This window comes from Colius striatus, chromosome 3, assembly GCF_028858725.1.
Source record: "Colius striatus isolate bColStr4 chromosome 3, bColStr4.1.hap1, whole genome shotgun sequence".
NCBI classification, from domain to species: domain Eukaryota; kingdom Metazoa; phylum Chordata; class Aves; order Coliiformes; family Coliidae; genus Colius; species Colius striatus.
The window spans coordinates 21,844,459-21,857,659 of NC_084761.1; the positions used below are offsets into that span (position 1 = coordinate 21,844,459).

A 13,201-nucleotide genomic window follows, 5' to 3' on the forward strand; every position below is an offset into this window, starting at 1 on the left:
CTAGAATTGAGAATACTCTTTTATCTACCAGTTGATCATTGGTGAAGAGATTTTGTCACTATGACAAATTGTCATCACTGGAAATGAAAATGACCTTGACAGATAACAAGTTCTTTAAAGAGGAAGTCATTGGGCAACCTGAGTAACTTCACTAGCATTAAATCACTAGTAACAAATGGCATTTATCAGGGGCCTGAAAAAATAAAGTGTGAAATAACAGAGATTTCAAGGAGAGGATGTAATATAACTTCAATACCAACAACTGTTCCTGAAAGATTTAAGAGTGACAATAGAGCATCTATTTTTAAAAATGGAACTGAGAGAAAACTGAAGGGAAGATAAACCAGGCATTTCAGTCAGAATTTCTCATTTTTTTAATTCCATTTTACCTTTGATTTGTATTTATGTTCATTTTTTACTTTCTTAATTAATCTTGCTCTAATGTCAAATAGAAAACAAAAATCATTCCAGGTCACAGTTTCCCAAGTCTGGAACACCAAGATGTGGAGCTCATCAGACTTAGGATGGACTCTGACAAATTGAAACCTTTTGTAAACTTGTCTGTGTTCCTAACGATCAAGGAATGAGCTACAGAAGAGGATGGAGAAAAGCATCTCACACAGGCCCAGCTATGCTTTGTGTAACTCTCTTCAACCAAGGTATTTCAAAGCTGCTCTGTTAAATCAGATCTCTCTCTTCTTGTTCTGCCCAGTAAGATGAAGCTAGGGGCCACTATCTTGACCATAGATAGTAAGTGCTAGGAAAATGCAATTTGAAATTAACCTGTCTCTGAAGCATGACTTATTTTTCTCATCATCTTAGCTTACACCGTTACTGCAAAAATGGTATTTGTGGTTAGTGAATGACGCACTAGGCCTCAATGTGAAGACTGTTAGTTAGCTCGATGATTTGCTTTGAGAATGTCACAAGCTGACTACATGTCATCAGAAAGATGCAGTTTCTTTATCATATACAGTCCTCATCTATACCATCTGTTCAGTTCTTCATAGCTACAGACAGTTGCCATAACTAAGGTGGCATTTACAAACATTAATCAAATTATTTCTTTGATGAATTGTTCCTAATCCAGAACAGAGGAAATATGAGGTATCTCAAATATGTGTTAGGATAACTCAGTCAATTAATCTATGGTGTTAATTATGCATCTATTGGATAGGGCAGAGGAGACAGGGGCAGTTAGCTCAGAAAACAAGCCATCGCCTGCCTAGTTATCAGTTCACTGCAAATCTAACCCATGCTGTTTACAGCTCTGAAGCCCCAGCAGGCAAGCAGATTTGGGCAACCACTTTGCCCAAATCAGGGAGAAAAGGACCAGCCACATCATCATGTTCTCTAGTAGGTTTCAGAAGAGCAGATAAGCTTCTTGTCAATGGAAATAACAGGGCTGTTTTTACAGTTGGTTTGCCTGCCAGGACAAGGTGAATTTCCCCAGTTCAAATGTACATTTCACACTTTTGACTGAAATTCTTCCTGATCACATAAAGAATGAGTTCAGAAGCCTGTATTAAGTGATTTGCAAAGTTTTAGCTGACAAATAACCACAAAAAGCAATTGTGTAAATAAAGTCTTTGAGAAATTAACTTCATTACTGCTCACCAAACTCGACTCAAACACACAATGTAATATTTCTACACCTTGAAAAATTTATGAAACAATCTATTAAAGCACAGTAGGAATTCCTAAAAGTTCTCAGCCAACAACAATGCGAGTTCCTGTTACTCCACAATAAGTGGGATATATAATGACTTCAGTTGATTTACTTTTATTATACTTACAACTGAATGCTACATAAGCCTCAATTTGATAGATCTGTCAGACTTGGATGCTTGGGATCATTGCCTAACATCTCAGGTCTATCTTATAAAATGTCACGAAATAATTTTTACGAGAGAGAAGAAAAAATCGCATCATACCTGGGATTGTGCATTAATATTGGCTCCTTCCTTAACCAGAACTTTGACAACTTCAGCTTGTCCTGCTAAGGAAGCAATGTGCAGGGCTGTATTCCCTTTCTGTTACAGAGAGAGAGAAAAATGAAAGACATTACCCTTCTCAGGAGTAATTTCAACCAGCAGTTCTTTATAACAATCATTTTTTAGTGCAATTGCACCTTACAGTTCCATGATGTTCCATAAGTGTCACAAGGGATAGAATTGGTAGTTGTGTGACTGTGTAATGTTAATATTCTACATAATTTTTCAACGAAATTGTGGAATGGGACAGGGGCACGGGACAAACTTCTAGGTAAAGTTTAGTACAGAATAACAGCTTTTTTTATTCAGGTCCAGAGATTAGCTCTATAGAAGGCAGCTGAAATCAAAGTCCTAAAATTCAAGGTGTGAATCCCATGCAAAATGAAATTTCCCAGTACAAGATCTGACTGTCAAGTAACAGAAACCAACCTTTTAAATGAAGAAGATAAATATTATTTTGGCATAAAGTTAAAAAGTGTATTTTTGAAAAGTATTAACTTTAGGTTAAGAGATGCACTGAGCAACAAAAACAATCTCTCACAAAACAGTAGCAGTGCAGTACACCACACCACTGAGCCTTCTATTTCTTCCAGGCTAATCTCTTGCTGTATGAACAATATTAAATGACTTAATTAAAGAACCAAGGTTTATAAAACCAGAACAAAATCCCAAAGTCCTATATCGAACCTGATGGTTCTTCCAACAGCTCCACTGAGGGGTGACTTAAAAATGTTTTTGAATGAAGGAACTTCTGATTTTCCATCAATGATGGAAATCACAAATTCAACAAGAAGCTCTTTGAGTTGCAGAGCAAGAGTTAACCTTGATGGAGTTTCTGTAGGTCAGAAAGGATAAAAAACAAAAGAGCCATAGAGAGACAAGAGAGACACATTGGTGGTAAATAAATGCAAGGCTGAGCACCGCCAGCCAGTCTGGACACTAGGAGTCAAACACGACATTGTCCAAGACAACAAATCTGGATGCATTCCTGTGCGACCTCATCTAGGTGGGCCTGCTTTAGCAGGGGGGTTGGATTAGATTATCTTTAGAGCTCCCTTCCAACCCCTACCATTCTGTGATTCCATGATCACAAGGAATTTATCACCCATTGACAAATTACATACTGATTGAATGTCTTGAACACACGTGTGTGCGTGCCTGTGGAAAGACTGAAGGCAAAACAACTTATCACACAGGTGTATTTTCCATTGTGTCATGGAGTGAAATGTCTCAGGATAGCATACAGTCAATTACCAATGTTCACAGATTTGGAAAAAAAAATCTACTATTTTAAGCTATATTCACTCTCTCTATAATGGGAACCTGTCTTTAGAAATAACGAGAAGTATGGCATTGCTAAAACCTTTTAATGCATCCCCTGTTAACAGATTCTACCACTAATAATCTTTCCCTCTGCATTTACTATCAATGAGCTTCAGCAAAGAACATAGACTCACACGCCATAATAGAAATAACATTTGAAACATCACTGAGGTATTGTTATTACTATCTGTTTTTCTACTTTAACTTTTAAATTTTTTTAACTTTCTCCCATGTATTTGACTTTTTGGGAATAAACTTATAGACATGCATGAATTACCTTAGTGGCAGAATCCACTGCTGAGCCTCTTTCCAATAACTCTTGTACCAGTCCCACATGGCCTTCCTTAGCTGCCAGGTGCAGAGCATTGAGTCCATTCTGTAAGCACAAGGGCCATATCAATTACCAATATCAGATCTGAAGATACACATTCCTACCTTACCCTGGTATAAGAGGAAGATTAGTAGCTAGAATACTATTACATTTCTTAGCTGACAGTCTACATAAGTCAGATATTTTGGACTTCTCCATTTAAGCCAAGGCACTGTTTGACAAACTTCTCCAATAACATTTTTCTCATAGCAACAAAGACATGAAAACAAACCCCGTTTTCCAAGTATCCATAAGAGATTCCTTCCTTTCAGACAGTTTCACATTTCTGCAGACTACTACCTTGAATATCTCCATGGAACTCATAATTTCAAAATTTTGTAACCTTGTCTAGCTCCACCAAGGTATTACCAACACAGAAACCACAGGGCTTAGCCAAATTTACAAAGGATGTGTCTATCTAATCAGGATTATTCCAGGCTGATGTAGCTGTCCTAAACTCCAGACTCTCTTCTCCTCTGAAATAACTTGTAACAAACAGAAAACCAAAAGCACAAGTTGACCAAAGGGTTGTTGATTATACATGGCTTGCAAATTATATTGATCCTTGTCTCTGGAAGTCTTCACAGAACTTTGATGTTTTGTAACCTCATGAGAAAAGGAAAAGAAAATGACTGAAATAAGAGCTGGGATTTTCTAAAAAAACCAAAAATAAAAATATCAACCTAGGAAAGGCAGAATCTAAAAAAATTTCATACTGAATAAGAATAGAATACTTTATCTTTCATAAATTCCAGCCATGGAAACTGTATCTTCCTCTTCCTGGTATCCCTATTCCACTCACGTGAAAAATACAAAATGACAGCCTATTGTAGCCGAATTGCCAACCTATTTTCACAACCCTATGGTCTTTTTCATGGTATGGCAGGCAGGCGACAGCAACAGATACTGCCACTGCCTTCAAGCATTCTCCTGTTTTCCATATTGCAATTACCGTAAGTGATACTCAGGTATTTCAGTAACCTGCAGCAACATTAGCACTGTAATTTTTATCACTTGTCTCTAAGAAGTTTATAGTAATTTAAATTGCAAAATAAACAAGGACTTTGCTGGTCTTTTATTTGTGTATCCACAGAGGCAGTCCAAGCCTGTCATTCCCAGTAGGATTTTAAAGCACTTAGCACTTCACAGGAAGCATTTAATGGGAGTGGGTCCAATGGCTGCAGACACAGTAATGCAAATACATTTCTGAAGTAACTCCATTTAATTCTACATATGTAAGCAGCACAGGCAGATTTTATAGTCAAATTCAGAAGTGCAACTATGAGAAAAAGAAAGGAATTGAAGGAAGGCTACATTTACAAGCTGCCAAAAGAAGAATACCCTTAAGCAGCCTGGTAGTTAGGCCATGTTAATGAAAAATATGGTTTCAAATACCAGTATGAGGGTAAACCAGCAGCAACCAGATCTTCTTTATTCGAGAGGAACACTTGCACTTCTGAGCTTCAGAGCCCAGGGCTAGCAGCAGTGTCATGCCCTGGATCAAGGACAAATTCTTCTTAAAATTATGTGGTGAGGTTGACCATAATCATCAAGATGGGGAACACTGAACATGCACTTGAATTTTTTGCAGGCTGAAAACATTTCAGAAAGCTGTAATCTTCCTTGGTTTTTAATCTCAGCTGAGTATTAAATAACCATAATTATAACCTACAGTGGTTGAAAGCTCTGAAATAGTATTTTGTGGCAAAACACGGTGTTCTGTTTGAGAACAAAGACCTGTTCTCATATCTAATCTCAAAGATTCAGTCATCAACACTTTCTAGGAGAGTATGAACGGTAACTTTGACTCCTTACAGTTGTACACAGCTGATGTATTCCCATAACATGTTATTAATCTTTTTCACTCCTTATGAGCAGAGTGAGGTCCACAAACAGCAGAGAAACTGCAATATTGCATGGCCCACACAAATTATGTACACACACTGCCTTTGAATGCAACAAGTTGAGGGCAAGCTTGTTTTTCAGTTTACCATGTGCTAAAGTACGGAGAAATCATGGCTCGTCCCAGTGCTAAACTAGTAACAATCTCTTAAAACACCTTTATTCGTACCTCTAAGACATTTATCTAATGGCACAATAAGCAGCTGAAAGCTGTGATTGTTGCACAGATGATGTGTATGTTTCATTGCAGTATATGGTGTTTCAAAATTCATTAATGCATACACAAAACAAAGGGATGAGGTCAAGTAAAAACAATGAAGAAAGAAACTACAGCCTTAGGACAGTTCCTATTGTACACACTCAAATTCCTTAATTCCTTAAATGAAGTAAGTAAGCAGAAGCAAGCACTGCACTTTAAATATTGAGGGCCAGCACAACCAAAACCTTAAAGCAAGCTTTGTTCCTTCATAATCAGAACCAATGCTGTAATTATTTCCCAACCCACATGGCTGATTCCTGCTACTTATGATGATGGAAGCTCAGATTTAATCAATGTAACTCCTCTGTTCCTGTCAACTGGATTCTTGTATTTTAGAACAACAAAGGTTTCTGACACTTCCCTTTTTGTCTCCCACGCCTACCAAAATCCTGGGGGAGGGGGGAGATGAAATTAGTTGTCTGTTAAGCAAAACTGTACAGCATAGGAACTGCTCTTCCCCACAAAGCATATGTATACCATAGCCATCTTTTAGAGGCTCATTTTTAATTCAAACTCTCATAAAAGAACATAATACTAAGCCTTCCAAGTTTGTTTTTTCAAGCGTTTCCCTGCAGAGCCCAATTCCCTCAGTTCCTTTTCTCCTCTGCCACTGAGTTAGAGGCGTCAACATTTTGTATCCCTTAGAGTGCTACAAGTGTGCACATATACCAATACTACTCACTTATTCTACTGTTGTCCTTCGAGACCGTATCCTTTTGCACCAGAAAAGCCCATGGATTTCTCGTACATCACAGAAAACGCTAACCTTTTCTAAGCTAATCAGGATGGAATACATCTGTCTCACAAGAGCACTGGAATCATTGGGAACCAGCTGGTCAACTTGATTTAGAAGGCTTTAAAGTGAAGGACTTGGAGGGCAGGGTGTGAAATGGCAAGTATGTGCCATCCCATCCAACAGGGAAACAGGGCAGGGCAGGAAATGCAATGATGAGCACTACTCAGCCTTGGACCAAGATGAGACGCAGAAGGCTGACTGCCGTGAGAGAGCATCTAAGGAGGAAGGATCCTCTTGCACCTGTCCAGGGAAACCTGCCTGCTCCAGTAAACCTCTGTGTTGCCTCTACACCAATGTACACAGCCTGGAGAATAAGCAGTAGGAGCTGGAGATGTGGGTGAGGATGCAGGGCTATGACCTCATTGCAGTTACACAGATATGGTGGGACAGCTCACACAAGTGGAGCACAGCCATGAATGGCCGTGTGCTGTTTAGGAAAGAGAGGCAAATGAGGCAAGGAGATGGAGTTGCTCTGCATGAGAGCAATTAGAGTGCATTGAGCTCTGCCTGGGCAGGGATGAGGGGCACGTTGACTGCTCATACGTGAGAATTAAGGGCCAGGGTAACATAGGTGATACTATTGTGGGAGTTTACTATAGGCCACCTGATCAGGAAGAGGAAGCGGATGAAGCCTTCCACAAACAACTGAGAGCTGCCTCCCACTCTGAATCCCCGGTCCTCATGGGGGACTTCAACCACCCTGATATTTGCTGGCAAAGCCACTCAGCAAGCATATGCACAGACCAGGAGGTTCCTAATGCTGATGAAAACTTCCTGTCACGAGTTGTTGAGGAGCCAACAAGAAGTGGTGTGCTGCTGGACCTTTTACTGACAAATAAAGGTCTGGTTGGGGATGTGAAGGTTGGAGGCAACCTTGGCTGCAGTGACCATGAGATGGTGGAGTTCAAGCTCCTATGTGGAAGAAGCAGGACACTAAGCAGGATTGCAACCCTGGACTTCAGGCAAGCTAACTTTGGCCTCTTCAAAGATCTGCTTGGAAGGATCTCATGGGGTAGGATCCTAAATGGTAGAAGTGCCCAACAGAGCTGGTTGATCTTCAAGTACCACTTCCCTCAAAGCCCAAGATCAGTGTGTCTCCATAAACAGAAAATCAAGAAAAGGAGGCAAGGGGCTTGCATGGATGAAAAAAGAACTACTAGAACTACTCAAGGAAAAGAAAGAAATCTCTGTAAGGTGGAAAAAAAAAGGCCTGGTTGCTTGGGAAGAGTGTAGGAACATCACCAGAGTATGCAGAGATGAAACCAGGAGGGCTAAAGCCCTTTTGGAATTGAACTTGGCGAGGGAAGTAAAGGAAAGTAAGAAGGAGTTCTTCAGGTACACTGGCAGCAAAAGGAAGATAAGAGAGAATGTGTGTCTGCTGTTGAAGGAGGAGGGTGCCCTGATGACAGAGGATGCAGAGAAGGCTGAACTACTGAATTATTTCTTTGCCTCAATCTTCACTGCTGAGGCTGGCCCTTGGGAAGCCCAGCCCCTGGAGGATAGTAGATTAGTCTGGAGAACAGAAGACTTTCCCTTTGTGGATGAGGATTGGGATAGAGACCGGTTGGACAAGGTTAACATCCATAAATCTATGGAATCTCTTGGGATGCACCCACAAGTGCTGATGGAGCTGGCTGATGTTATTGCTAAACCGTTCTCCATCATTGTGGAGGACAGATGAGGTGCCAACGTCACTCCAGTCTTCAAAAAGGCAAGGAGGAGGACCTGGGAAACTACAGAGTGACCAGCTTCACCTCCATCCCTGGAAAGGTGATGGAACAACTCATCCTGGATGCCATCTCAAAACATATGAAGGAAAAGATGGTTATCGGGGAGTCAACATGGCCTTCTATGAGGGCATAACTGGCTGACGAGAGGATAGCAGCTGATGTCATCTGCACTGACTTCAGCAAGGCTTTTGACACTGTCTCCCATAAAATCCTCATAGGAAAGCTCAGTCAGTGTGGATTGGATGAGTGAATGGGGAAGTGAATAGAGAACTGGCTGAATGACAGAGCCCAGAGGGTGGTGATCAATGGAGCCAAGTCAAGTTGGCCTATGGACAGTGGAGTTCCACAGGGGCTGTTCTGGGGCTGATCTTATGAAGATGCTGACATCTTCATCAACGACCTGGATGAGGGGACAGAGTGTACCCTCAGCAAGTTGGCTGATGACACCAAACTGGGAGGACTGGCTGATTCCCCAGAAGGCTGTGCTGCCATTCAGCGGGATCTCGACCAACTTGAGAGTTGGGCAGAGAGAAACCTCATGAGGTTCAACAAGGACAAAGGCAGAGTCCAACATCTGGGAAGGATCAACCCCATGCACCAGTACAGGTTGAGGACTGACCTGTTGGAGAGCAGTTCTGTAGAGAGAGATCTGGGAGTCCTGGTTACTAACAAACTAAACATGAGCCAGCAATGTGCCCTCGTGGCCAAGAAGGCCAACGGCATCCTGGGATGCATCAAGAACAGTGTGGCCAGCAGGTCAAGGGAGGTTCTCCTTCCTCTCTACTCTGTGCTGGTGAGGCCTCATCTGGAGTCCTGTGTCCAGTTCTGGGCTTCCCTAACTCAAAAGGAACAGTGAACTCCTAGAGAAAGTCCAATGCAGGGCCACCAAGACGACCAGGGGACTGGAGCATCTTTCATATGAGGAAAGGCTGCAGGAACTGGGGTTGTTCAGCCTGGACAAGAGGAGACTAAGGGGGGACCTCATTAATACTTACAAGTATTTAAAGAGTGTATGCCAAAAGGATGGGGCAACACTTTTTTTTAGTGCCCAGTGACAGGACAAGGGGAAATGGATGAAAGTTGGGACACAAAAAGTTCCATTTAAATGTAAGGTAGAACTGCTTTACTGTGAGGGTGATGGAGTACTGGAATGGGTTGCCCAGAGAGGTTGTGGAGTCTCCTTCTCTGGAAGTTTTCAAAACCTGTCTGGACATGTTTCTGTACAACCTGATCTAGGTGGACCTACTTCTGCAGGGAGTTGGGACTAGGTATCTTTAGAGGTCCCTTCCAACCCCTACCATTCTATGATTCTGTAATCTTAGTCCATCACTTTTTTCCCCTAAAACAGGCACTAAGTCTCATGACAATTGTCTGAAATCACCAAGGAAGTCCATGCTACTTTTGCTTTTGTAGTCAGTTGTCTCCTACAGTGATCCTAATGGAATGGAAGTTTTTCAAGTGCTGCCTGTTATGTCCAACATCAATAATGGCTCATACTATTTCTGCCTAACACTGTGCCAAAGCAAACCAACTCCACAGAAAGGCAACTTCGTGGCAGAGCATCAGATCAACTTCTAGTTGAAAGAAGATTTTAAATCAGCTAAGTCAGTGCTGATACCTGACATGCTTCTGCTTCTCCTGCCCTCTCTTCTGCTCATTTTTATCCCCAGCCCCCTTTCTGCACCTCAGGTGCCTCAATTGTTTCCCATGAGGTTGCTTCTGCCAGCGCAGGAAAAAGCACAGCATGGAAGCATGACCACCAACTTCTCTATCAGTTTCAGCTTATTAAAGAGGCAAAATACAGCTTCAGCAGTTGTCTAGCATTACTGCAGCTGCAATACGGGCACAGTGTGAGCTTTTACATCCTCCCCTCTAAGCTCAGCAGTGCCAAGTATAGACAATAACCTGGTAGTCCTGGAAATCTTTACTCATCTTCTGCTGGTGAGACTTGGTGAGAAGTATAGGGAACATAAGAATATATAGATGAGGGAAAGAAAGTGTTTGAAGGAAGTAGGGAAAATTCTTTACAACATTTGCTTATGTTACTTCAGTATATAATGGCCCTGGCACTAAAGAAACCAATCTTTGTTACATATAATGATTCTTACTTCCCTGAAGTTTACTTTCATTTAACAGTACTAATTACATATTTAATATCTTTAAGAACATTAGGAAACAAGAATGTATGTTAAGAAAATTAATCCTCTTCCTTCCTTTATGCTAAGAGTCTTACCCCTGATATCTCTCATCAAGTCTGGTGGAAGCTGAGATGCAACTCTTTCCAGAAGATTTGCCTACATTTGAGCCTTTGCCACAGAAGGTTAGAATGGCATTTAAGCAACTTACACATGAAAATCAACAAAATGAAAATCAACAAAAATAAAACAATGCAAAATCTATTCTTATAACGTTTTGACATTTTCATGAAGCATGAAATGCAATGCACTTTTATCAAGCTCCTTCCACTGATGCTATGTTCACAGGTTTATATATCCACTAACAGACTAATAGCAAAGCACAAGTTACAAACATGATGAAAATTACAAATCTATGGTAACTAACTCTGCAGGGCTTTGCTAAATCCTTTATGTGTTTTGCTAGAGTTAAGAAGGCATTTGCACTCGACAGTAGAGGCCAAGACTAAAAGCAGTAACATAGTATTTGTTAAAGTCAAATACTTTTCTCTGTCTCCTTAACAGATGTCATTCTAAGGTTGCTGCAAATTCACTCCTTCAAATAAATCTCTTGGGGAAGTAAAAGGTGCATGTGGTCAATCTCTTTTCAAGAAGGATTTGGGAAGGGCACATGAAAGAGCTGCGCACAGCCTTCTCAAGTTTGATGGTCTGTTGAAATTTTTTCCCAAAAAGATCACAAAGAAATAAGATGAATAGCTGAAAAAAGAAAAATCATTTCAGATTATTGAAATTTCCCCCTTTATATTGCTTTACATCTTATCAATTCATGAAAATGAATTAACCTCCTGAGTGACATCATCATGTGATACAGTCAACCTCATTATGACTACAGTGCTACTTCAGTCTATAGTTAGCACTACTGGGAGTGTTAGCTGCTTTCTGTTTGGACTAAATGAGGGACTAATTAATAGCTGGTTGCTCTGTCTCACTGAGGCTGAAGCAATAATGACACTAATCAAATTATAAGGAAGTCAACAAAATGAGACCAAAAGCCAAAGAGATCGAAGTTTTATAGAGCCCTGGAGCTGGAGGCTCCACACAAGCTACCTAATAGCTGACTCTTGTTCAAGATACCAGACTTCATATGCATTCCCTGTGAATACAGAAGACTTCTTCAAAATAAATTCTAGAATCCATCCAATTTTTCCTTCCAAGAAGTAACTCAGTCACCACAAAAACTGACAAGCTTCCAAGGACAAGATGGGAAAGTGTTATTTTTCACTGCCTTTTGGATTATCAATTCTGTTTCAAAACACAGCAGATAGCTGATGAACCCTTAGACTTGTCAGATTTTTGAGTCTACCTTCTGCTACAACTATGGGCTACACAAATGCATACTGCAAAACTAAAGTTCATTTGAACATTTGAACATTGAAGCAAACAGTTCTCTCATGCTACATTAACTATAAATAGAAACCATGTCCTAAAATAACTACATTTGTAACATAAAGAACACAGCTTTAAAGGAATCACAGATTTCCAATGCCTATCAATTTTTCATCCTATAAAATACCAGTAATTAGATTTCTTTTTTTAAGAAACTGTTTTTAAAACAGGGGAATTTTGTCTCCTCAAATTTCTAACTTTCTCCAGAAAGAATATAATAGAAATTATTTGTGATTTTTAAAATAGATGATTATTAATTACAAATTATTAACTATATGACTACATTAATAACTGTAACTAATACCTCTATTCAGTATAACCAGAAACATTGTGTTCCATCAAATTTTGGAAAGAGTTAAATGGGAAATACTTCATTTATCTATAAAAACACATCTCTATGAAAACTCAGACACAAATGGTAAAACTGGAGAAAGTATCCTCTTTTGTTATCTCTGTTCAGGAAAGCTGACTCTTAACATCACGTACTGTTTTCTGAGATGAGATCTAGTCTAAAAATAGCAGTATACTGAGACAAAAAATCCTGCATATATAAGGCTTCATTTTTGAAAGCGCATTCAGATATGTCACTCTTCAAAATAAAAGCCACCTGCTCTGTTTTGCACAGAGTGTGTTCCTTGAGTTAGTAACCAAGTTAGCAGATTTAGTAACCAAGATAGACAGCACAATCAATACGTCAGGCGCAGCACGCTCAGTCTTCTTCTCTGCTCCCAAACTTTCCCTGAATACCTCTATCTTTTTACCAGAAACCCTTCCTCTTTCGACCTCTTCCACTGTTGGAGTCAAAAGAAATATACTGTGCTGCCCATAAAGTAAACCTGATGTTGTAATCTATGAAGGTGAATAGCATTTGAAGCTTCTATTGAGATACTGCACTAAAATTGTAGCCCATCTCATTGGCTACAAAACCGACTTGATGTGACACTTGAATGATTTACCGATTTTAATGTTGTTTAAAAACAATTTTTAAGTTATTTTTCTCTCAAAACTCATGGTTGTTGTCCAGTTAGTGGTCATTTTGATTAAATCTGGCTAAGAGGGGAGGTTGGACGTCATTCAAGTCCCCCTTCAAAGAGATGCCATTGATTTCACTAAAATGTCAAGACATTTTTCAGGACTGATGCAGATGCTTACTTGAATATTTATTTTAAGTCATAGTTACAATCTTATTAAATTTGACGGTAGTAGTCACTTAAATAAGCATTGCAAATGTTGTCCGTAGGCTATG

At 40.0% G+C, this 13,201-nt stretch overlaps 1 protein-coding gene across 2 annotated transcripts in view; it reads right to left on the reverse strand.

Moving 5' to 3' along the window:
- The window catches only part of ANK2 (ankyrin 2), a 238,209-nt gene that overhangs the window by 128,373 nt on the left and 96,635 nt on the right, over positions 1–13,201 (reverse strand). For both annotated transcript variants that reach the window (XM_061993135.1, XM_061993136.1), the window contains exons 3-4: positions 3,595–3,693; positions 1,935–2,033 (exon numbers count right to left, since the gene is read on the reverse strand). In XM_061993135.1, the coding sequence (XP_061849119.1) occupies positions 1,935–2,033; positions 3,595–3,693 (198 nt within the window). The remainder of the gene's footprint in view (positions 1–1,934; positions 2,034–3,594; positions 3,694–13,201) is intronic.